The 22480-nt window shown below is 45.1% G+C and overlaps 1 protein-coding gene across 2 annotated transcripts in view; it reads right to left on the bottom strand.

Annotated features, from left to right (window-relative positions):
* pik3r3b (phosphoinositide-3-kinase, regulatory subunit 3b (gamma)) overlaps window positions 1–22480 on the bottom strand; it is a 291288-nt gene that overhangs the window by 135287 nt on the left and 133521 nt on the right. For both annotated transcript variants that reach the window (XM_042006056.1, XM_042006057.1), the window contains exons 4-5: window positions 17072–17203; window positions 1771–1963 (exon numbers count right to left, since the gene is read on the bottom strand). In XM_042006056.1, the coding sequence (XP_041861990.1) occupies window positions 1771–1963; window positions 17072–17203 (325 nt within the window). The remainder of the gene's footprint in view (window positions 1–1770; window positions 1964–17071; window positions 17204–22480) is intronic.

The following is a 22480-nucleotide window of genomic DNA, read 5'->3' as shown; positions in this document are numbered from 1 at the left end:
TCAGCATGGAGGCAGAAACTGGACACGTGGAGGACAGAAGAAGAGTCAGGACTAAAAACCATCTACAGCAGATGAACAGGACCTGAACCAGGACCTCGGTTGGAGGGATGGATCCTCCTGCAGGGTCTGTTAGCCTGTCTGGTGACTCAGTAGAGCTGAACCAGCTGTGAGGGTCTGAACATTACATCACTGCAGTGCTTATTGCAGAACATCAACATTTCCACACACATGAAATGAAACGCCATCAGCTCGCTGTGCACGTCAGAGCTGACTCCTCTCCAACCCACCACATCTACACCAGGAGGAATTCCTCCACGCATTCTGGAAACAAGGCCCACAGATCCAGATCCTATCAGCTGGTTCTCAGACATCCAGGATGCTGAAGTTTCAGCTGGGCCAAACATCTTCCACATCATCAGCTCTGAGTGTCGGATCAAAACAATCTGTTCTCATCATTCATGTGACTTTTCTTATGGAAATGAGAAGCAGTCACTCTATGCACAAGGTTTTAGTAAACCACATCTGACAGGCTGGTTTACATCCAGCTGGCTGAGTCACTGATGTTGCATGAGGTGGGAAAACCCTCTCCACCCAAATACCGTGGGACTTTTCTAAAGGTGACCATGGTTGGAAAAATGAACAGTGTAACGCTGCAAATGTGAAGAGAAAAGAATGAAATGATGTTTCACAGCTGTTTGGAAAATCCCTGAACCTTCATGACCATTTAGATCTGAATAAAAAAGCCTGAAACAGTAAAGTGTTATAAAGATTTTGGTGCTTAAACATAATGAAGTGTTTTGCATCAGACCAGAATGGGACGACATTCCTCTCCTAAAACTCCAGCAACTGGTCTCCTCATGAATTAGTAAAATGTCTCAGTTTTAACATGTTTTTTTAAGTTCTTCTGTGAATAAAATACAGTTGGATTTGGAAATCATTGCATTCGCTTTTTATTTACATTTTACATCCTGGCTTTTTTTTAATTAAGATTGTGACAGTAATTCAAACATTTGCAGAAAAAAGTTTATTTAGGTCATATCATCGTACAAAAACAGCACTTTAAGAGTTTTTTTAATAGCGGTCTGTTTGGGATGTTCCCCTCAGCCTTTGACCACCAGATCCTTCAGGCTTGTTTGCAGCAGTGTGTTGGCATCACAGACCCATTCTCATTCATCAGATAGGACTTTTCTGCCCATCTTGACCAGTACTCCTCGTCAGCCTCTTTTGGCTTTGGGGTTCCACAAGGATCTATTTTATGTCCATTCCTGTTTCTCTACATGTTGGAGGTTTATATTTAAAAATGAGGATATTTTCTAGCATAGCTGTGCAGATGATGTACAGATTCATGTCCCGGTAAAACGAGAAGGTGATTGTGTAACCAAACCGCTTCCTTGTCTGAAGGATTTAAACGTTTGGATGGATGGCATTGAACTAAAACTGTTATATCTGATAAATCTGAGCTACTAAATGATGCTTTATAGATCATTAACTCACCGATGTTTTGTTCTCTTTTATTTGAGGTAAGGTATTTTGGTAAGGTCCAACCCTACCGGCCGAAGAAAGATTTGGAGAAAGTCATCTATCTGCACGGTCTGAACCGGCTAGACTGTTGCAGCTGCCTTTATTATAGTCTAGATCAGGTCTAGATCTAACCCAGCTCCTTCAGGAGTTTCATGTTCCAGGCTCAACTGGGAACCAGTCTGAATCTTCACGTCAGAGCTGGCCAGAGGAACACGTGATGAGTTCATGTGAAAGAGGAAACCTCAGTACCTGAGAGGAGAGGGCTTGAAGACTTTGTCTGCGAAGGCCTGACCCAGCAGTCGGGCGCTGGTCTGGCTGTGCTGGCTGACCCGGTCCAAGTGTCTGCTGAGGTGGACCAGGAGCTGGTAGTTGGCCTGAGGGATGCTGGGAGAGCCCAGGATCCTCTTCAGCCTCTCCCCGCACTCCTCCACGCTCTGACTCTCTGAAAGAGGAAAAACACCGATGTGGTTTGTTAAGGTGGCCGGATCAGTATGTCTTCGTCATGCAGACATGCACAGTTCTGAACATTTGTCCAGGAACCAGCTCGGTTTCAGGTTCTCCTGCAATCTGTTATTAGATTTTATTAAAAAATGCACCGTTACACATAAACCTTATAGATCCAGATCATCAATCCACTGCAGCTTCAGAGCAAAATGCATTTAAAATCTTTAAATGGCAAACAACACAGAATTTGTACCTGACAGACACCGCCGTAGATTTAAAGAGTGCACCACCTTAGGACTCATAACATACTAGTAGTTAAGGTAAGGTTAGGACTCTCCACAATCTCAAGAATAAACATGGTCTACAGAACCAGGACCACTTCAGAACCTGCAAATGAGAGACTATATTGGGTAAAAAATTTAAAATACCTAATCTGGAAATTAAATATTGCAGGTATGGATGATGCCTGAGTTAAAGAAAATACGTCTGATGTTAAATCATGGTGAGAAACAGAGAAAATTACAGCCATAAAAACTGCAGACAACAACTAATTCTCCACTCTGGAGGGAATTTATATGGAAAATTGTTATCTGTCCTTATCTAAAGAAATCAGATCAGGTGTGGATGCAAAGAGGCAAATCACCCCCCGCAACCCGAAAGTGTCCGTCCGTCTGTCACATGGAGCATGAATGGGTCTTCATCCTAAACAGGCTGATCAGGGTGCCGGACAACTTAGTTTGGTCCCACGAGGGCTGCGGGTCTTCATTGTGGCCCTGCCCCAACACACATGACGTCCTGAGTCATTGTGCAGAACTTCATAGGCTGTTGGATCCATTTAATTTGAATCAGGTGGGTTGAAGGCGGAAACCCTAAAACCTGCAGGACTGAGGACAGAACTGAGTTGCCCTGATCTAGACAAACAGAACACAACGCTTCATAATTGAGTTTCCAGTAAATCAAAAAAGTGCATGACCAAAACGTGGTGGAGACGGCATCGTGTTGATGCTGCGCTCACACTCGTTTAACACACCTCTTCCTTAAAGCAAACAGGAAGAGGTGTGTTAAAATATGCTGCCGTATCTCCTCGCTGAGCTTGGCCACAGGAAGGTTGTTCCTACTTCAGTTTGGTTGAGTCTCAACAGGGTGACTCAGTGGCTTGTTTTTTCTTATAAATGTCTGCAATCCTACCCCCCGTGTACGGATTCATCTCCATCGTGCTGTATTTCCTAAGAGTAAACGAACGTACTTCAGGTGGCTGGACTGTTAGTGAGAGCACAGCCTCAACTGCAGCTTCTTCCTGGTGTCTGGCAGAAGGAAAGGAAACCTGCTGTGTTACCATGCGAGTGGTAATCAGGATGAAAGTGAATGTGTGCACGTTAGCGTCTGCTGAGCTGAGCAGACACCCTGGATGCTGCATGCATAAACATCCAGCACATTACACACATCTCAGTGCTCCGCTTGTAGAAGCTGAACTCAGAGCAGACGTCCCAGCGAGCAGCTCCTCCATCAACATCCACCCAAGCATGTTTACAACTGCTTCCACGCCGCCTTGGCAGGACATTGTGATCTGAATTCAAACCAATTACAGCGGCCGGCTGCTCGCCAGACAATATGGAGAAAATCACAGGGCCTTCATGCATGGACGGTTGTAGGCATGACTCTGCGGGAGGCGGCGCAGGAGGAAACTCTCATTCCCGTCCTTGTCTTAGTTGGAACGCTCTGTGTTTGAGAAGGAGCAGACACACTGAGGAGCGCCCTCACCACCACGCCAAGACAGCTGCAAACAGGGAAACATCTGGGGCTGAACATGCTGAGATCTGGAGTCACCACTGGATGCGGGAGCAGAGATCTGGTCTGGACAGCACACCAACCATGTTTCAGAAGAATCCTCAGATCAGGACAGGGTGACCAGATCCCAGCTCACGGTGGGGCGACTAAAGTCGCAATGTGTATCGAGATAAAGTCTACAAACAAAAAAACTTTCAAATTTACCCTTCAGCTCTAACATGACTATCAAACTTAATAAATACATTTAATATATCATATATTTTTTTCAGATGAAACTTTCTCAGATTCTCTGACATAAGCAAACAGCAACAGCTTCCATACCTCACCAAACTTTAACCGTACAACCGAATAAGCAGCCAAGGCTTCAATTGTTCTTTTAACTGCTCTTTAATGTGTTTTAAAAGGGTTTGGTTTGCATGTATTTCCAGCAGCACAACCCCAGCACAGCTCCAAACGTCTAATCAGATGGTGGCTGGCTCATTAATGTCCTCATAAAAGCCATGGATCGTGCTTTTCAAACCCAGCTGTGGTGTCCAGTATCTCAGAACAGTTTAGTTGTGTCATGATGCAGCTGACGTGTCTGAAGCAAAAAAATGGCCTTTTTGTCACTCAGGAGTTCTTGAACCGCTGGTGATCTTAATTCTCCCAAACAGATCTCTACTGAGGAGGTGCAAGCACGTCTGTATGGACGCTGCCTTGACGACCATTTTACATTTTCTTTGCCATCTCAGGCTGGAAACCTGAGCCATGTTGGCTTATTTCTTCTGACTTGTATGAGTGGGAGTGATGCACAGTGTGGTGAACACTTGTTCTTTCAGCAGCTGTTACTTTGGCTGTGCTTTGGGCTTCAGCAGGAACCTGTCCATCTGTGCCGTTTCACGTGGTATTACCTGCCGTGTGCATCTGACAATCATCACCAAAGACTGTCAGAGTCCCCCTGAACAGGTTTAACCCACCAGGACATGCTTTCCCGGGCTTTGTTGTAACAGCGTTTTCCTTCTTTCGCCACGGTCATCTCGCTGTCCTCCATGCTCACCGTCGTTTTGTGTGTGTGTGTTTGTTTGTGGTTGGTGGGCACCCTGGACCTGCATTAAAGTCCCAGCTCCTAGTTTGAGCCAGACGGGTTGTGTGATGGGACAGCCCTAACCCACACAATCAGTTTATAAATGCCAGATTTTAACACAGTTAATAGCAATCTATTAATAACAATGCGGGACAGTGTCTCAATTTGCAGGATGTGTGAAAAGTAATGGAAGTCAGAGGAGCGCTGTAGAAACGGCTGCTGCCTCAATATGCCTGATCCTGTCTTGGACGGGTTGTACTGGAAACACAAATTTCCCTGAGGAATTTCCAAAGGGATTAATAAAGTATTTCTGATTCTGATTCTGAAATGCGGGACTATCCCCCATAAAGCAGGACATCTGGCCACCCTAACTATAGTAAATGCCCCGAGACCAGCTTTGAACTGAACACAGAGGGCTCCTGGGACTGGGCTTAATCTGCAGAATCATGAACGCGTCATCAGTTTCGGTTTGGAAAGAGAGATGTTTGGATGGATGCCGCCAGCTTTTTGTCATGCTCCTGGAGCTGTTTCTGAGCAGTTTTATAAATGTGTTGGGGTTACATTGGGTCAGGGCAGCCTGTAGCTGGCCATCGTGACACTTCACACGTCTTCCTAAGAGTAGTCGCCCAGACCAGGTCAAAAACCCCAGATCTCCATCCCAGACTGTCCAGGTCTCAGTTAGCAGGTTTAATGTTAAAGTCTATGACTGTCCAGTTAGAAACAGACTAAACCAGTAAGGTTTGTTGGGAAGGGTTGCAGGAGAAAATGGAACATGACAGCACGGCTTAGACTGGCAAAGAAGCACCTAAACACACCACACCAGACTTGTGGAAATAGGTCCTCTGGACAGACCAGACCAAGATGGACATGTTTGGTACTTAAACAGGTTTAAGGTTAGCAGCTGTCAGCACGATGATCCATCCACCTGTCTATCCATCCATCCATCCATCCACACATCCATCCACCCACCCATCCATCCATCCATCCATCCATCCATCCATCCACCCATCCATCCATCCACACATCCATCCACCCACCCATCCATCCATCCATCCATCCACACATCCATCCATCCATCCATCCATCCATCCATCCATCCATCCACACATCCATCCATCCACACATCCATCCATCCATCCATCCATCCATCCATCCATCCACCCATCCATCCACCCATCCATCCATCCACACATCCATCCACCCACCCATCCATCCATCCACACATCCATCCATCCATCCATCCACCCATCCATCCACACATCCATCCATCCATCCATCCATCCATCCACACATCCATCCACCCACCCATCCATCCATCCACACATCCATCCACCCACCCATCCATCCACACATCCATCCACCCACCCATCCATCCATCCATCCATCTGTCCATCCATCCATCCATCCATCCATCCATCTGTCCATCCATCCATCCATCTGTCCATCTGTCCATCCATGCATCATAGCTCTGCATGTATACATGTTGTGTGTATGTAGGTGTTGTAATACTGATATGTATTGATCAACCTCATGAGCTATGGCTGCATCTGCTCTGTAGCTAAAGTGTTCAGATCAATTCTAATAACACAGAGTGCCCACAGTGTGATGGCAGGACTGACAGCATGCAGCAGCATGACTGGAGGATGGATGAGTGAAGATGATTGAAGACATGGAGGATGAAGGACTCCGCTGCCATTCACACCAACAAATGTATAAAGATTTAGTCCAGATCATAACACCACATGACGCCAGGAGGATTTTAGCTGGCCAGATTAGGCAGAAAATAAAATCTAATAAAACAAAGTAATATTCCTTTGTGTTAAATGTTTTGTGTCAAAATAATCACATTCTTCCATAGTTTCTTTGCTCCACAAATCCCAGATTTCATTGTTGGTCATTCATTTCTGTATAGAAGCCAACAGCTGTTGCCTGTACCTACAATTAACCCTTAAAATTTTTAGTCCGCCTGTTTTCCCCAGGACAGCCTCGGCTGTCAGACTGGGAGGTAAAATGATGTAAAATGAATGTATGAATAGATATAGCAGCATAAAGGTCGACCAGAAGAAGAAAGCAGAATTTATTACTAACAGAACTTTGTAGAAATAACACACAGATCAACAGTGACCAAACCTTTTCTCATCTCATCGTTCTCTCAAGTCTTGGCTTTCAGGAGAAAAAATATTGTTATTGAAACAAACACACAACAGAAACTATTTCCATGTTTCCACTTTTTCCTCATTTCCAGTTATTCCTGCTACTATTTACCTGCTATCCTCACTAAACCAACTCCAGCTCAGCTGCTTTGTGGCGCCACCGTGCATCAGAAACGTCTTCTTGGCTTTATTCCAGCCATAGAGGAGCATTATTTTTCTTCTTTTCACACACACATAGAACTTTCTGCTCACTGGTTGATCTTTGGCTGCTCCTGATTGGACGTTACCGTCAATCTAAGCTCTCTGATTGGTGGAAAGTCTGACAGGAAGTGGCTTCATCATCATGTCCAGGTCTAAATAGAGGTCTCTTAGCAACATAGTAGTGATGGTGATGTTTTTATGATGAAATGTGATAAATAATGCTGTTATCATGGATCATTGTGGATTTACCAGATAGAGTCTCTGAATAAAACTACATTTAGTGGCTGGATTGTAAACCTCCTGGACGGGATAGAAATGTCTGGAAAACTTCCATAGATCACCTAAAGGGCAGCTATCCATCACATTTACCCCACAGACATACACACCACCGCTCCTGAGACACTGATGATGATATGACACTGATGGTCAGTCTAAAGACAGCTAAGCTAACAGTACTGTGTTCACTGGGCAGCTAAAAGTAGCTTCTGTTGCTTCTACAACTGCTCAGAAACATGGAGTTACTCACACAAGCAACATTTACCAACACCCCTCCCCACATATTTCACACAACTTACACAAAGTAAAGACATTAGCAGCTTAGCTTAAGGTAAGAAGTTGCTAATAGCAATCACACTCCTACTTAGCAAGCCTCTAGAAATTCAGCCAATCAGAAAACATCTCAGAGCAGTTGTCAAAGCACAATGAAGCACAATGTATTTCTGTGCATGCAGATATCTGGGCAGCCCAGCTCTGGTTGCTGTTTAAATATAAATAAGGTCAGGCTTCATCATGCCTTCTGTCAGCTATGGCAGCTCGTGTTCGCTTGTGTAGCAGCTGGGGGTCTTTTAGGCAAGGCAGCCATCTTAAGGCAAATTCATCTGATCGATGGTGAAACAAAGCCTTAAGAAGTAGTAGAAGGCAGCAACAAAATCAAACATTAAAATGAAATGATTATCTTACTAATCTTAAAGTGACAGGCTGCAGCACAAGCCCGAACATGGCCGACTCACACTCTTTCCTCTCCAAACACACCGTTTCTCACTGTGGCCAAAAAGTTTCATTTAAAGCCACCAGAAAGCAGAACTGGTTTCCAGGAGGCCCGTTTAGACGCTCATCTGTCAACGTGAGACCAAATTTCATGGTGAAGATGCAGTGAGTCTTCCTCTGACGACTCTTTCATGGAGCGCAGACCAAAGCACCAGCACTGCAGAGTCTGACCAATCTTCCAGAAAGCTCGGTTTTCTCTTTCTCATATTTGTAGTTTCCTCTGCAGGTCTTCGATCTCTCAAACTGCAAGTTCAGTATTTTATTACATTTATGGTGCAATGTTTAGTTTCTGTGTGAGGTGGAGGCGTGTGTGCTTTGGGTGGGACGGTGGGTGGTGATGGATGGCTGACAATCTGCTGCAGTCGGATGGAGGTCATGGAAGTCACCTCAGTCTGTCTGAGCAGTACAGATAACCGACAACAAACACAATCCTCCTCCTTCTGGTCTCTTGGATTGTGGCTGACCCCACCAGTCAATAGAGGTCAAGGCTGGAGAGGGAACTTGGCCCATCTGGCCCCATGGGACTGTGGGAGACTGGACAACTAGTGCTGGGGGTGGGGATGGGAAGCTGGCTAGTGTTCATTTTATTGATGAAAACTTTCCTCATTGGATTCATCAGCTTTTTTCCATTACGAATATTAGACGATGACTTAATATAAACTATTGCATGGGGACAAAAACGAAACACTTCCATCAAAAAATAAAGAGGAGCCGGAAATGTCTGGTAGAAAGGACGTTCAATCAGGACGAAGGGCAGGATACAGGTTACGAAGAGATCCAAGCACAACTAATAATAATTTTTACCTTATAATCCCAGTTTGCTGTATTTTACCCATCTCCAGTAGATGTTTACCAGAGAGCAGTGGGTTGCCACATGGCAGTGCCCGGGGTTGAGGGCATGGTTGACCTCTGTTGCCACAGTAGGGACTTGAACCAGGGTCCTCCAGACCAAAGCCCACCCTGTGACCACCAGGCTACCACTCCCAACATAAACACTTCCATAGTCCCGCTTGGTTACCAGGGAAGATGGTAGAAATGGTTCCCATGTGCTGCGTTACTCATGATGAAAGTGATCTTAAAAAAATATCAACTATGGAGAGGAAAAAGCTGATGCATGAATGACCGCGTGGAGCAACAATAACCAGGCAAAGTAGAACAATCTGAAGCAACATTTGCATGGATTTCATGCTAACGCTGCACTGAGCTATCAGCGTAGGCCAGTAGCCAGACACCAGGCCTGTTGTAGCAGGGCACGTCGCCCAGCATCATCTCAGGAGCTAAGCTTCCAGCAGAGATGATATAACAGTAGAAGGAAACACATCATCGTTCATTGCATTGATTGATTGACAGGTTTGCGACGTCTGATCCTCTGACGTGTGATCCTCTGACGTGTGATCCTCTGACGTGTTCAAGGACACTCTGTAAATCTAAACAACTACTAAGGGAATAGCTACAGATAACTTTATTCTCTGTGAACAATTACTATGTTATTCAGGTCTAGGAAAAAGCAAGGCCACGTTAATAGATGTGTAGATTAATCTGAATATAAATTTAAGAAAAATAGAAACTTTAAAAAGTGTAATAGGTAAAGCATTTATTTTATTCTACTGAATCTACTGTAGTCTGTTCTAATATGTCTCCAACTAAAACACAGAATTATGACTGAAGTGACTAAAACTAAATCAAAGTTGGCTGAACTGTAGCTCCACTAAAGAAAATTCAGATTTTAATCACTTTCTGCAGCCCTGAGGTCGCCGTTGCAGCTCAGTCCATTTAAAACGAGAACTCCCCAGGAACCAGAAGAAGACCATAAGAGCTTCGTCTACAAGCTTTTGGTCTTTGAGGTTAATTGAATAACGGTGTTTGCACCATCCTGTCATCTCAGTCTCCAGGCCCAGATGGACAGTAGTCAGTCAGACCAGCCAGATGGATTTGATCCTAACAGACGATGACCTCCGAGTTAAAGGTTAACTAGTGAAGGATGGGGGCTAAGGGATGAAGTTAAGAGGAAAGCGGTCGGAGAGGACACGGAGAGGACTCCTGATTAAACTCAGCAACAGAGCTGAGGTGAAAACAAACTCCTAAAAAAAACATTTCTGCCTCAAATCATGAAACTGAATATCCATCATATTTTTAGACTTCCTGGACTTTAACCTAAAAAAAAAAAAAGATGTCTGTTTTTGGGAAGACTGATTTTTTTGTAGCATGGTAAATGAAGCAAATGTGCCTTTGACAAAAATTTCCAAACGACTTTCCAGCCATTATTTTAATGTGAGCTGATATGTAGAAGTCTGGAGTCTGGTGGGATGCTTCTACTCCAAAGCTTGCTCACTAGCGCCCCCCAAATGACTCTCCTTAGTCGGACTTTCATTCTGGATGGTCCCCCTAGAAAAATGGCTAATGAAAACTCTGACTGGATGGTAACTTTACCAATCTACTAGCCACAGTGGCTGGTGATCAAAGAATTCATTTACAGCCCTGCATTTACAGCCATGACACAACATTCCAGTGAGGTTGTAGGACCTGCCAAGTTACTGGTTTCTATGGTGATTCCCGCCTTTTTCAGGCTGCAAGGGGAAGGAGAGCACACAGTTGCAGTCTGCTATGGACGCAGACGAGGAACAGAACCTCAAATACTCACTGTGAGAAAATTAGAATCATATTTTAATAATTCTTAAAGCAATAATGTTTTTTCTATTTTATTTTTAAAGCAATCTACTGTGTATGATATAGTTCTTACCACTGCTTTGAATAACCTTCAGTGTTTATTCATAACATTACCAGCCAATCAGAATTTTTACTCAGAAGTTTTGTTTGAGGGGAAGACAATGCAGATTATAACTGCAGATGAATGTATTTTATCATGGGTGTTTCTTTAAATAGTTTTTATTGACTAAAAATCTTCTCTTAACGTTAACTTTCCCATCAAGGAACGCATCTGAAATAGTCAACTATAACCTCTAGCTTCTAAGATTCTTAACAACAGTACTGAAATGAAAGGAAGAATTTTTTACATATTTGACCAGAAATCTGTTCCACTCTGGATATATTAGCTTAGCTCTGCTAGCACACAAACTCCTGCATGAACAAAAACCATCTGCTCACCAGGTCTTAATGGTTTTCACCTCATGTACTTCCTAACCTTTTCTTGTAACTAGCCTTGTTCACCACTGTCACGTTGGTTTTTCCTTCTAACATCACTTCCTTTAAATTTTAAATCCTTATTCAGCTGCACTTTGCTCGGGCAGCTGATGGATGGACGATACATCATGGAATAGCGTAGATGGGAAATTTAGTGAAAGCACTGCCAGGACTAATAACTTGAATGATTTGAGTCATTTATCACCTTAAAACCGGACAGGAAGTTTTCTTTTATGCCCACAGGATGAATTTTTACCTTTATTTACTGGCTTGGTGGAGTTATGTTCTGATGAATGCTATTATTCTGTAATAGAAAACTAAAAAAGGTATTAGAATATCAGATTAGTTTAAAGGTCGAATTAAATTCAACTTGAACACTTTTAGATTTCATATTGCCATAGAAAAGCAACTCGCTGTAAGATTTAATGTCTAAATTGGATTTAGCATCTTTTAATTTCCAAATTCCTTTCAGCATCTGCAAAGACGGCATGATACTGAATAAAAATGCCCTCTGCTGGGTTTACAGGGTTCAGAGGGTTTAGGAAAAATCCCTTCCAGCTTCTGAACATTTAATTGCTCTCTGCATCAGTGTACAGGGCTTTCCCATAATGCACCATTGGATGGAAAAATTAATGCACATCAGATGGATTCAGATGAGAAAATAATTTGTCTTCCAGACGGCAGAAAAGAGGAAAGGTAAGAAATGAGAGGGGATTTTAGGTGATACAACATCAATAACTCTCAGGGGGACAGACTAAGACGGGCAGGAAGTCATCAGCTCTATATGAAGCATTTTTCTACTCCACATAAATAGATATAAAATCATTTTGCTTTAAACAAACATTTTTTAATCATTTTATAATAAACAATGAAAAAATAAACTCTTTGCTGATGATGTTGCTGTTTTCTGCTGCATCACAGGTGGCAGCTCGTCATCCAGCCTCAGATAATTCAGACTTTTTCCTTGTAGGACATGTGATACTGTCTCTTCCTGAATCAGCGGACAAGACCGAGGACACAGTAACAGACCGAGGGCAGGCCCGATTATATCAAGGGAACTTCACCTTTAATAAGTCAATACTTGGCCCATATCTAAGATTATTATAGGACAGCATTGTTGTCCTCAATGGATGAGGAACACATGCTCAACTTGACCTGATCTGCCAGTGAAATGATGATGGAATATAGTTAAAATATGTCCATATATAGTTTCATCGCTTCCACCGAACCCCTTCATCGACACTGCCGCCATGATTCATCTGTGTGTTATGGGATGTGTCTAACTGCTGTGTTTCTGTGGTTCAGCCAGCTCAGTGTGTGTGTGAGAGCGAGTGAACGTGCACGTGGAGGGAAACGTACATCGGGAGTGAAGAGAGCGGAGAAGTGGTGTAAAAGTATGAACGAGGTCCTGTAATAAAGCTGTTTCTCAGGCCAATCGCTGCCTTCCTTTCCTTGTGTTTCACCCCGTTAACAAGTGTAGAGAGGAGGGAGTTCACCCTGAAGAGAAAGCTGCTTCGCCCTGGAGAAGAAGGATCTCCTCGTGTCTTCCGACCACGGCCAGAAGAGGAAAACGGGAAAGGTTAACATATGAATGACTGAACTGAACGTCTGGTGGTGGGCGGGACCAAGGTGCAGCAGCATCGCTGACTGACAGATTGATCTTACAATAGACAGAAATGTCGTGTTATTAATGTCAGACAATCAGCCCTTGAACATTTTCGTCTCGTCAACAAAATCTCACAAACGTCTCAGCATGTTTTCGTCATCAGAGCCATTTTTAGCTCGTCACCGTCTCGTTATCATCATGAAAAAAAGATCGTCATTGTTGAGGAAAAACAACACTGGTATAGGATACCATAAAAAAAAGTACTGACCTCTAACAAAACACTAGCAGTTACAACTGGATCCAGCTGTAACAGGTTTAACTGAAAGTAGAACAATTCATGTATGAATCATTAAGTCAGTCTTGTAATCTCAACCAATAATCAGACTTAATGGATTGACTGAGGCTGAGATCAGTTAATAAACATTCAGACCTGTGGCTCTAATTTCACACAGAACAACAGAGATCCGGTCTAAGAGAAACCATGGAGGAACAATCACCTGCACAAATACTTTACATAAATTCAGCTCCGAGAAAAGCTGCGACAGCTCAACCAGACTGGTCCTGATTTATTTTTTGAAACTTTAATTCAGTAAAACATCAAGAAAAAGTACTGAAATACTGTCAGGAAACATGTAACTGTGACTTACTGCACTTGGTAAGGATGAGTCGGACTGAGTTTGATCCAGCTGCAACCAATGAGGAGGAGGAGCAGGAGGGACCTGTGGTTAGTACTGTATCTTGCTAGGTGTTACTGTGGTTATGTCAAGGTTAGGATGCAGGAGACACGGTGGAAAGACCCAAATGCAGGACTCATGGAGACAACGGTGGATAGATGACCAAAGATTGCTTAGGTAAACAGAAAACATTGAGGGAGTGGGAGCACTGGGAACTAAACTAACAAAAGACCAAACTATGAAAACTATAACACAAGAACAAACTGACATGAAGACGACAGTTCGGTCCTGCTAAAAGCCAGGATGCAGCCTACAGAGCAGGAGACAAGCTGGCTTATAGCAGGGCCTCCAGCTGGCTGAACTCTGGTACAAGCAGCGCATTGAGGAGCACTTCAAAGACAACAGCAACATGTGGAAAGGCATCAAGACCATCACAGAGTCCAAGCCCAGAGACCAGCAGGTCAGCAGGACCCCACTCTGCCTGACACCTGGAACATCTTCTTCCAGGCTTCGACTCTCCAGCAGCAGAAGTACTGCTCACCTCCCCAGCCAGAGGCAGCATCAGCCTCTTACCCTGCAGATGCACCAAGTCACCTCCACCCCGAGGAGGATCCACATCAATAAGGCTGAGGGTCCAGATCAGGTCTCAGGTCAGACACTAAGATCTAGTGCATACCAGCTGGCAGAAGTTTATCTGGACATCTTCAACCTGTCCCTGCAGCTTTCCACAGTTCCAGTCTGCCTGAAGTCCATCATTGTGCCTGTGCCCAGAAAAACCAGCGTTTCCTGCCTCAGTGCATAATGACGATAAAGATCCTGAATCTTGAATCTAACACACACAATGGACTGGTGATGAAGAAACCTGGAGCATGTGTAGCACACTGAAACTGTTCTGTTGTATGGTTTTGTTTTCAGAGCATGAGCTAAAAGCTGTTTGGTGCTGGGTTCTGTTGGTGCTAAAGATCAGGCTGGACGTTTCCACAAGAGTGCAACACATGTATTCAGAGGGACTGATTACGAGAGCAGAAGCAGGGGTAATAATTAATGCCTAGAAGTCGGGAACAGGAAGTAAAACAAACAGAATGCACAAGGGGAAACAACTCTACAAAATAAAACAGAAAACAAGCAAGAACTCAAAAATTTACACATGACAGAGAGGTGAAACTTGGCTAAAGAAAAGCATTTTGTAAGTTTCAGCGTGGATCTAACTAGTTTAGCTGTGACAAGTTTGACCTTCAGAGCTTAACCGATTCCTCTTCAGGCAGATCAGACCAGTATCAGGTGCAGAACTTGAAAAAGTGGAAGTGGCAGGAAATTTAGCCTTTTGAGCCAAAACCATCTGAACGTGAGTCCAACAGACTCAACACGGTTCCCCTCCAGCAAACAGTTTCTTTCTCTGGGATCTCCTGTTATAATTGTCAGACTTATCCTCACCATACAGTCTCAGTGCTTCAGACATCTCATAATACCCTCATTTCACAAAAAAAATCTCACTTGGTGTTCTGCAAGTGACCCCTTCCTAAATAAAAAGTCATTTTCGGTGGGATTAGTCTCAGAAAACACTGCAGCATCACATCAGGGAGGGTTATCCCGACTTAAAATCATCCCATGACTGGTTAAAGTAAAAGATCACCACCATCTAGAGCAGGTTGCAGATTTTCCAGTGTCTATCAAGTTTTGCACAATGACTCATCAATTTGAGTCAGGTGGTTTTGGAGCAGGGACACATCAAAAACCTGCAGGATTGTGGCCCCCGAGGACCAGAGCTGGACACCCCTGATCGAGAGGAAAGCTCTTACATACGTGAGATGGTCTTCATTTGGAAGTCAAGCTGTGTGATATTTTAGGAGGAGGTAAAAGGGAGCCGGACATGAACTTCCTCCCAGACTGAAGGCCGCCTCTGTCCTGAAAACACCAGAGCCCACCAAATGCAGGAGGTTTGAGAGTCGGATAGACGGGAGTGTGAGAATCCCTGAAAGCTGGAGACAGAGGAGGATGGCAGGTGAACAAGCAGCAAAGATTCGTACGAAATAAGAAACAAGGGGAGGAGTCTGGCACAAGGTCGAATTTCAGAGATGTCAGGAGGTTCGAAGGGTTTTGATGATGAGAAGTTGCAGTTTCGTCTTCTTTTCATCCAGATATGGCTGAGTTCTGTCAGGTGTGACTGCGATTACAGGACATGACACCGAGAGTTTGGAGGGAGCTTCAGTTTAACCCTGAAGTACGAGAACGAACATCACAAAGCCCGGCAGCACCGAAAACGCTCAAAGTCAATAAAGTTTCACAAACATTCAACTTATGAAGATCCCTTCTGCTAAATAATCCCATTTGTAACTTAGTTAACATGTCCATAACCTAACGAGTCACGTCATGAGACATATCAGTTTCACCAAGTTATTTATCTTTTTTTTTTTATCTTCCCGATTACCCCTCAACTAATTCTTTACACAGAAATGACTTTTATGAAGCTAAAACATAAAAAAGAAAGAAGGAAAATAGTTGCCATAATCGAGAAGAAGCTCGGAATGGAAAACAACTGGAAAACTGCAGGAGCGACTTTCATAGGAGCTTGAGCACCGTTTGGGATCAGTAAAAAAGAAAGGACCATGGTAAAAGCACCATAGAAGAAGACAATAAACGTGTAGTTACCCGTGGTGCAGTCATCGCTGCACCTGAGGCCACATGAAAACATCTTAATGTCTGAAAGAAGTTTGGCCACTGACGGCTGTACTTCACCCATCTTTACCACTAGATCAGTAATTGTTACACACTGGACCTTTAACGTGTGGACTGCAGTTTCTCTGTAAGCCTCAGAGTGTGCTTCTTCTTCAGGCCCTCTTACAGGTGGAGTTCCCCAAGGCTCTATTCTTGGACCAGTATTATTTCTATTTACATGCTCCCCTTCAGCTCCATATTAAGAAAATATGACATTTCTTTTCATTCATATCAGTGTCAGCTGACACTTGGATGTACCTCCAGCTGAAGCCCAATCACTCACTTTTACTTAAACTACTGTTTGACTGGCTCATGGAAATTAAAGCCTGGATGGTTCCATCTTCCTCCATTTCAACAAAGGACAAAACTCAAGCTGTCATCTGCGGGCAGAGCAGCAGCTGCAGGTCAACTTTTTCAGATCTTTGTAATGTGAACTTAAACCCACTTAAAATAAAAAGGTAATAAAATAAAATAAAGATTTTTGGTGTGATATTTGATTCAGTGGTAGAGGTCTTTTTTAAGCCGAAGCCCAGTATTATTTTAAACCCAGTATGGGACAGCTGGATCTCTAAAACTAATCTTTGTGTGTTTTATGGTTCAAGTCACAAGTTGACTAACTCTGCACACTTTGCATGGCTGCAGTTATTTAGTATTTTTTAATCACCACTAAATCAGTACCAGCACACCTGCTGTGCATTGTGATGTCGGCACACAGTACCTTGAGCAGAGTAGACCAGTTCGCTGTAGACTGTGGGGGGGATGATGGCGGCGGGCAGGTCCTGCAGGAAACCTCTGAGGGCATCAGTCAGACAAACAACATCATACTGGTCCAAATTCACTGAGACTGGATCTGAAAGAGGACACAGAGAGAAGGAAACTCTTATGATCTTCATCTCTGACCCAGACAAATGCTCACAGAGCTACAAGAAGGAAACCCAGTCAATGATTTTTCTTAGAAGTCTATAAAAAGCCGAAACCCGAGACTTTTAGAAGTTAAAAGACTCAGGCTGAAAGTGACCTGAGATTAACTGACAATGATCTGAGATGTGTGCAGACACTCATAGATCCGAAGCAATGAAAGCAAATGTCCACCACATTCCCGAACCCTGATCCGACCCCGTACCACCAGACACCTGATCCGACCCCGTACCACCACATTCCTGTAAGAACATTTCCACTAACAGGCCTGCTTCTATTAGATTAAAGCTAACGTAGTCAGTCATCACCTGGTTCAATTCTGACCTCCTACAAACCGACTGAAACGCTGCCTGACGGACCCTTTAACAGATAAACCTCTGCCATAAGACCAGAACCCTGATCCGACCCTCTACCACCAGAACCCTGATCCGACCCCGTACCACCAGAAACCTGATCCGACCCCGTACCACCAGAACCCTTGATCTGAACCCCGTACCACCAGGACCCTGACCAGTCTCTCAACCACCAGAACCCTGATCCGACCCTGTACCACCAGAACGCTGATCCGACCCTCTACCACCAGAACCCTGATCCGACCCCGTACCACCAGAACCCTGATCCGAACCCCGTACCACCAGAACCCTGACCAGTCCCTCAACCACCAGAACCCTGATTCGACCCCGTACCACCAGAACCCTGATCCGACCTTCTACCACCAGAACCCTGATCCGTCCCCGTACTACCAGAACCCTGATCCATCCCTGTACCACCAGAAACCTGATCCGACCCCTTAACCACCAGAATCCTGATCCGACCCTGTACCACCAGAACGCTGATCCGACCCTCTACCACCAGAACCCTGATCCGAACCCCGTACCACCAGAACCCTGACCAGTCCCTCAACCACCAGAAACCTGACCCGTCCCTCAACCACCAGAACCCTGATCCGACCCCATACCACCAGAACACTGATCCATCCCTCTACCACCAGAACCCTGATCTGACTCCGTACCACCAGAAACCTGAACCATCCCATAACACCAGAACCCTGATCTGTCCCTGTACCACCAGAACCCTGATCCATCCCTGTACCACCAGAGCCCTGATCCGTCCCCGTACTACCAGAACCCTGATCCATCCCTGTACCACCAGAAACCTGATCCGACCCCTTAACTACCAGAATCCTGATCCGACCCTGTACCACCAGAACGCTGATCCGACCCCATACCACCAGAACACTGATCCATCCCTCTACCACCAGAACCCTGATCTGACTCCGTACCACCAGAAACCTGAACCATCCCATAACACCAGAACCCTGATCTGTCCCTGTACCACCAGAACCCTGATCCATCCCTGTACCACCAGAACCCTGATCCGTCCCCGTACTACCAGAACCCTGATCCATCCCCGTACCACCAGAACCCTGATCCGACCCCGTACCGCCAGAAACCTGATCCGACCCCTTAACCACCAGAACCCTGATCTGTCCCGGTACCACCAGAACCCTGATCCTACCCTGTACCACCAGAACCCTAATCCGACCTCAAACTACCAGAACCCTGATCCGTCCCTGTACCACCAGAAACCTGATTCGTCCCTGTACCACCAGAACCCTGATCTGACTCCGTACCACCAGAAACCTGATCCGTCCCATAACACCAGAACCCTGATCTGTCCCGGTACCACCAGAACCCTGATCCGTCCCTCTACCATCAGAACCCTGATCTGACCCCGTACCACCAGAAACCTGATCCGACCGCTTAACCACCAGAACCCTGATCCGTCCCCGTACCACCAGAACCCTGATTCATCCCTGTACCACCAGAACCCTGATCTGACTCCGTACCACCAGAAACCTGATCCGTCCCATAACACCAGAACCCTGATCCGTCCCTGTACCAGCAGAACCCTGATCCGTCCACGTACCACCAGAACCCTGATTCGTCCCTGTACCACCAGAACCCTGATCTGACTCCGTACCACCAGAAACCTGACCCGTCCCTCTACCACCAGAACCCTGATCTGACCCTGTACCACCAGAAACCTGATCCAACCGCTTAACCACCAGAACCCTGATCCTTCCCCGTACCATCAGAACCCTGATCCGACCCCGTACCACCAGAACCCTGATCCTACCCGTACCACCAGAACCCTGATCTGACCCTGTACCAGCAAAACCCTGATCCATCCCTGTACCACCAGAACCCTGATCTGTCCCTCTACCACCAGAACCCTGATCTGACCCTGTACCACCAGAACCCTGATCCGTCCCATAACACCAGAACCCTGATCCGTCCCTGTACCAGCAGAACCCTGATCCGTCCACGTACCACCAGAACCCTGATTCGTCCCTGTACCACCAGAACCCTGATCTGACTCCGTACCACCAGAAACCTGACCCGTCCCTCTACCACCAGAACCCTGATCTGACCCTGTACCACCAGAAACCTGATCCAACCGCTTAACCACCAGAACCCTGATCCTTCCCCGTACCATCAGAACCCTGATCCGACCCCGTACCACCAGAACCCTGATCCTACCCGTACCACCAGAACCCTGATCTGACCCTGTACCAGCAAAACCCTGATCCATCCCTGTACCACCAGAACCCTGATCTGTCCCTCTACCACCAGAACCCTGATCTGACCCTGTACCACCAGAACCCTGATCCCTCCCTGTACCACCAGAACCCTGATCTGACCCTGTACCACCAGAACCCTGATCCCTCCCTGTACTACCAGAACCCCGATCTGACCCCGTACCATCACAGCATGGGGCTTTTGGATTTGTTCCTGACAACAGTCTGGATGCTCCTTTTGCTTTTTGCTCCCTCCCATCAAAGATGTGGAATACTGAGTGGTCTGACCACAGTCCAGGTCTGTGATGGTCCAGTCCAGATGCCTCCGAGTCCAGAGAAGTTGACACCGTCTCTAGAACTCTGGTCCAGGTGAACATGCAGCTTCTTTTCTGCTCAGTAAAGTCTAAAGTGACATCTGTGAATGTATCTCTGTACTGTTGAGCTGATGATGGTTTCCATGGTAACCCTTGTTCATGTGGTTCTATCAGCTGGTGATGATGGTGGTTCTGGATCCATCTGAGGGATCATAGACCTGAACAGATCTAAAACATTTCCCGCATGTTTTGCAGGAATCTGTTCATCTTAGACCTGCTCCCTCGTCCTGTACACTGAAACACCTCCAGATTCCTGAAACCTGGAGGGATGATTTTCTCACATTTCACATTCTCACAACTGGAGATCCTCTTAACATCTTTTACGCCTATTTGTCAGCCTAAAAAGTAAAAATGGATGTTTATTAACAAATAACTTGAAGCTAATGAGATTAAACATAAAATATGTCGGGTTCATACTGTCTGCAGTTAAATAAAAACTCAGATTTATGTTTTCTTTGTATTTGTGGTTGTAGATAAAAAAAGCAGCTGGATTCTGGGTCAGTGGTGATCTCATTGGCCAGAATGTCTCAGGTCTCATGGTCAGTGGTTTCTGGGAAGCGAGAAATCTTGTTAGTGAGCTGCTGATAACAAAGATGCTGAGACGTCTAACCCACAAACATGATTTACAACTCTGCCTTCTGCTAGACGCAACAGCTGATACGAGACTGTGTGCGACAGATTATGGAAGGACAAACCACATGTAGGACATTTTTTCTGTCCTCCATCTTTCACCTCAACCTTCCTCCTCTTCTCTACCTTCACTTGGCCTTCCACATTTATGCTCTTACCCTCCTTGCCCCAACTTCCCTGATTCTTCTTTCATCTTGACCTTTCTCCTGTTTATCTTTTCCCTTTAATCTTCCTACACTTTCTCGTCTTCCCCACCACCATCCTTCCCACTCCGCTCTTCTATCCCTCCCCCAGGCAGACCATAAACACCAAACCATCTGGAATCAAAATGCTTGTTACATCCCATTGATTCGCTTTTCTAACTACTACCTGAATAAACTCTGCCAATCACCAGAGGCTGTTAACATCAGTGGATGACCTCTTCACATCGCAGTGCACTGGCTTGTTTTGTCTCAGGGCTCATTCACACCAGTCCCTTTGCAGGAAAAGTCCGCTTTGTTTGGGGTATTGTGAATGCACAAACAAATTCTGATGTGAATCAAAAGAGTGGACTCCATCCGCCTACAAAAGCAGGTCTCTGTCCGTTTCAAGCGAACCAAAAACAGGAAGCACACCACAAAACAAAGTGCATTGTGCACTGTGTGCATTGTAACCTTTGACAGCTGTCTTAGCTGAAAGAAAATAGACTTGACCACTGAGCTCACCTGTGAGTCAAATCAGAGGTTACCATCTAAGTGCACCCCAAGATTTATTGCTGCAGATTTTAAATAATCAGTCAAAACCCCAGGTCAACTGGACCCTTGTAGGCATCACTGGGCCCAAATAGCAACACCTCAGTCTTTCTGTCGTTTAAATAAAGAAAATTAAATGACATCCAAGCCTTAATTTCTTCTACGAAATCAAATAATGGTTTTGCTGAGGATGCACTGTTTTTCATGGGAAAATAGATCTGGCTGTATAAAAGTGAAGGACATGCCAAGTTTTCCAAGAGCTGCACCGAGAGGGAGCAAGTAAAGAGAAAATAGAAGCGGTCCAAGAATGGAGCCCTGAGGAACTCCACATGAAAGGAGCAGAAGAGGACTCTGCAGCTCCAATCTGGACACTAAAACTCTGCTCGGTTAAATAAGATCTCAACCGCTGTGAAGCTCCACCCCGAATGCCAACCCAGTTCTCCAGGCGCCACAAAAGGATCTGATGGTCCACTGTGTCAAAGGCTGCTGGGGGGTCCAACAGTACCAAAACCACACAGTGACCCGAATCTGTGGTCATAAAAACATCATTATAAACCCTCAAAAGTTCAGACTCGGTACTGTGCAGTGTTTTAAAACCAGACTGGAACCATTCAAGGACCTTGTTTTTTTCCAGGAAAGAATGCAGCTGGGAGTACACAACTTTCTCCAAAACGTTAACAATGGAAGGAAGCTTGGCGATTGGCGTTGAGGTTTGATAGGATGATAGGAAGCGTCCATGACGAGCTTCTTAGTTATTGGTGTAACCATTGAATGTTTAAAACTTTCAGGTTAGGCTTAGGTTAGGTTAGTTAAGCTGCCATTAATGATATGGAGCACAGCTAAAGTGGGGAAGACCTCTTTAAAAAACAAGGGGGAATAGGATCATTGGGAGA

This window comes from Melanotaenia boesemani, chromosome 14, assembly GCF_017639745.1.
Source record: "Melanotaenia boesemani isolate fMelBoe1 chromosome 14, fMelBoe1.pri, whole genome shotgun sequence".
Lineage (NCBI taxonomy): Eukaryota > Metazoa > Chordata > Actinopteri > Atheriniformes > Melanotaeniidae > Melanotaenia > Melanotaenia boesemani.
The sequence above is the reverse complement of the archived record's forward strand: the minus strand, read 5'-3'. Positions and strand labels throughout refer to the sequence as shown.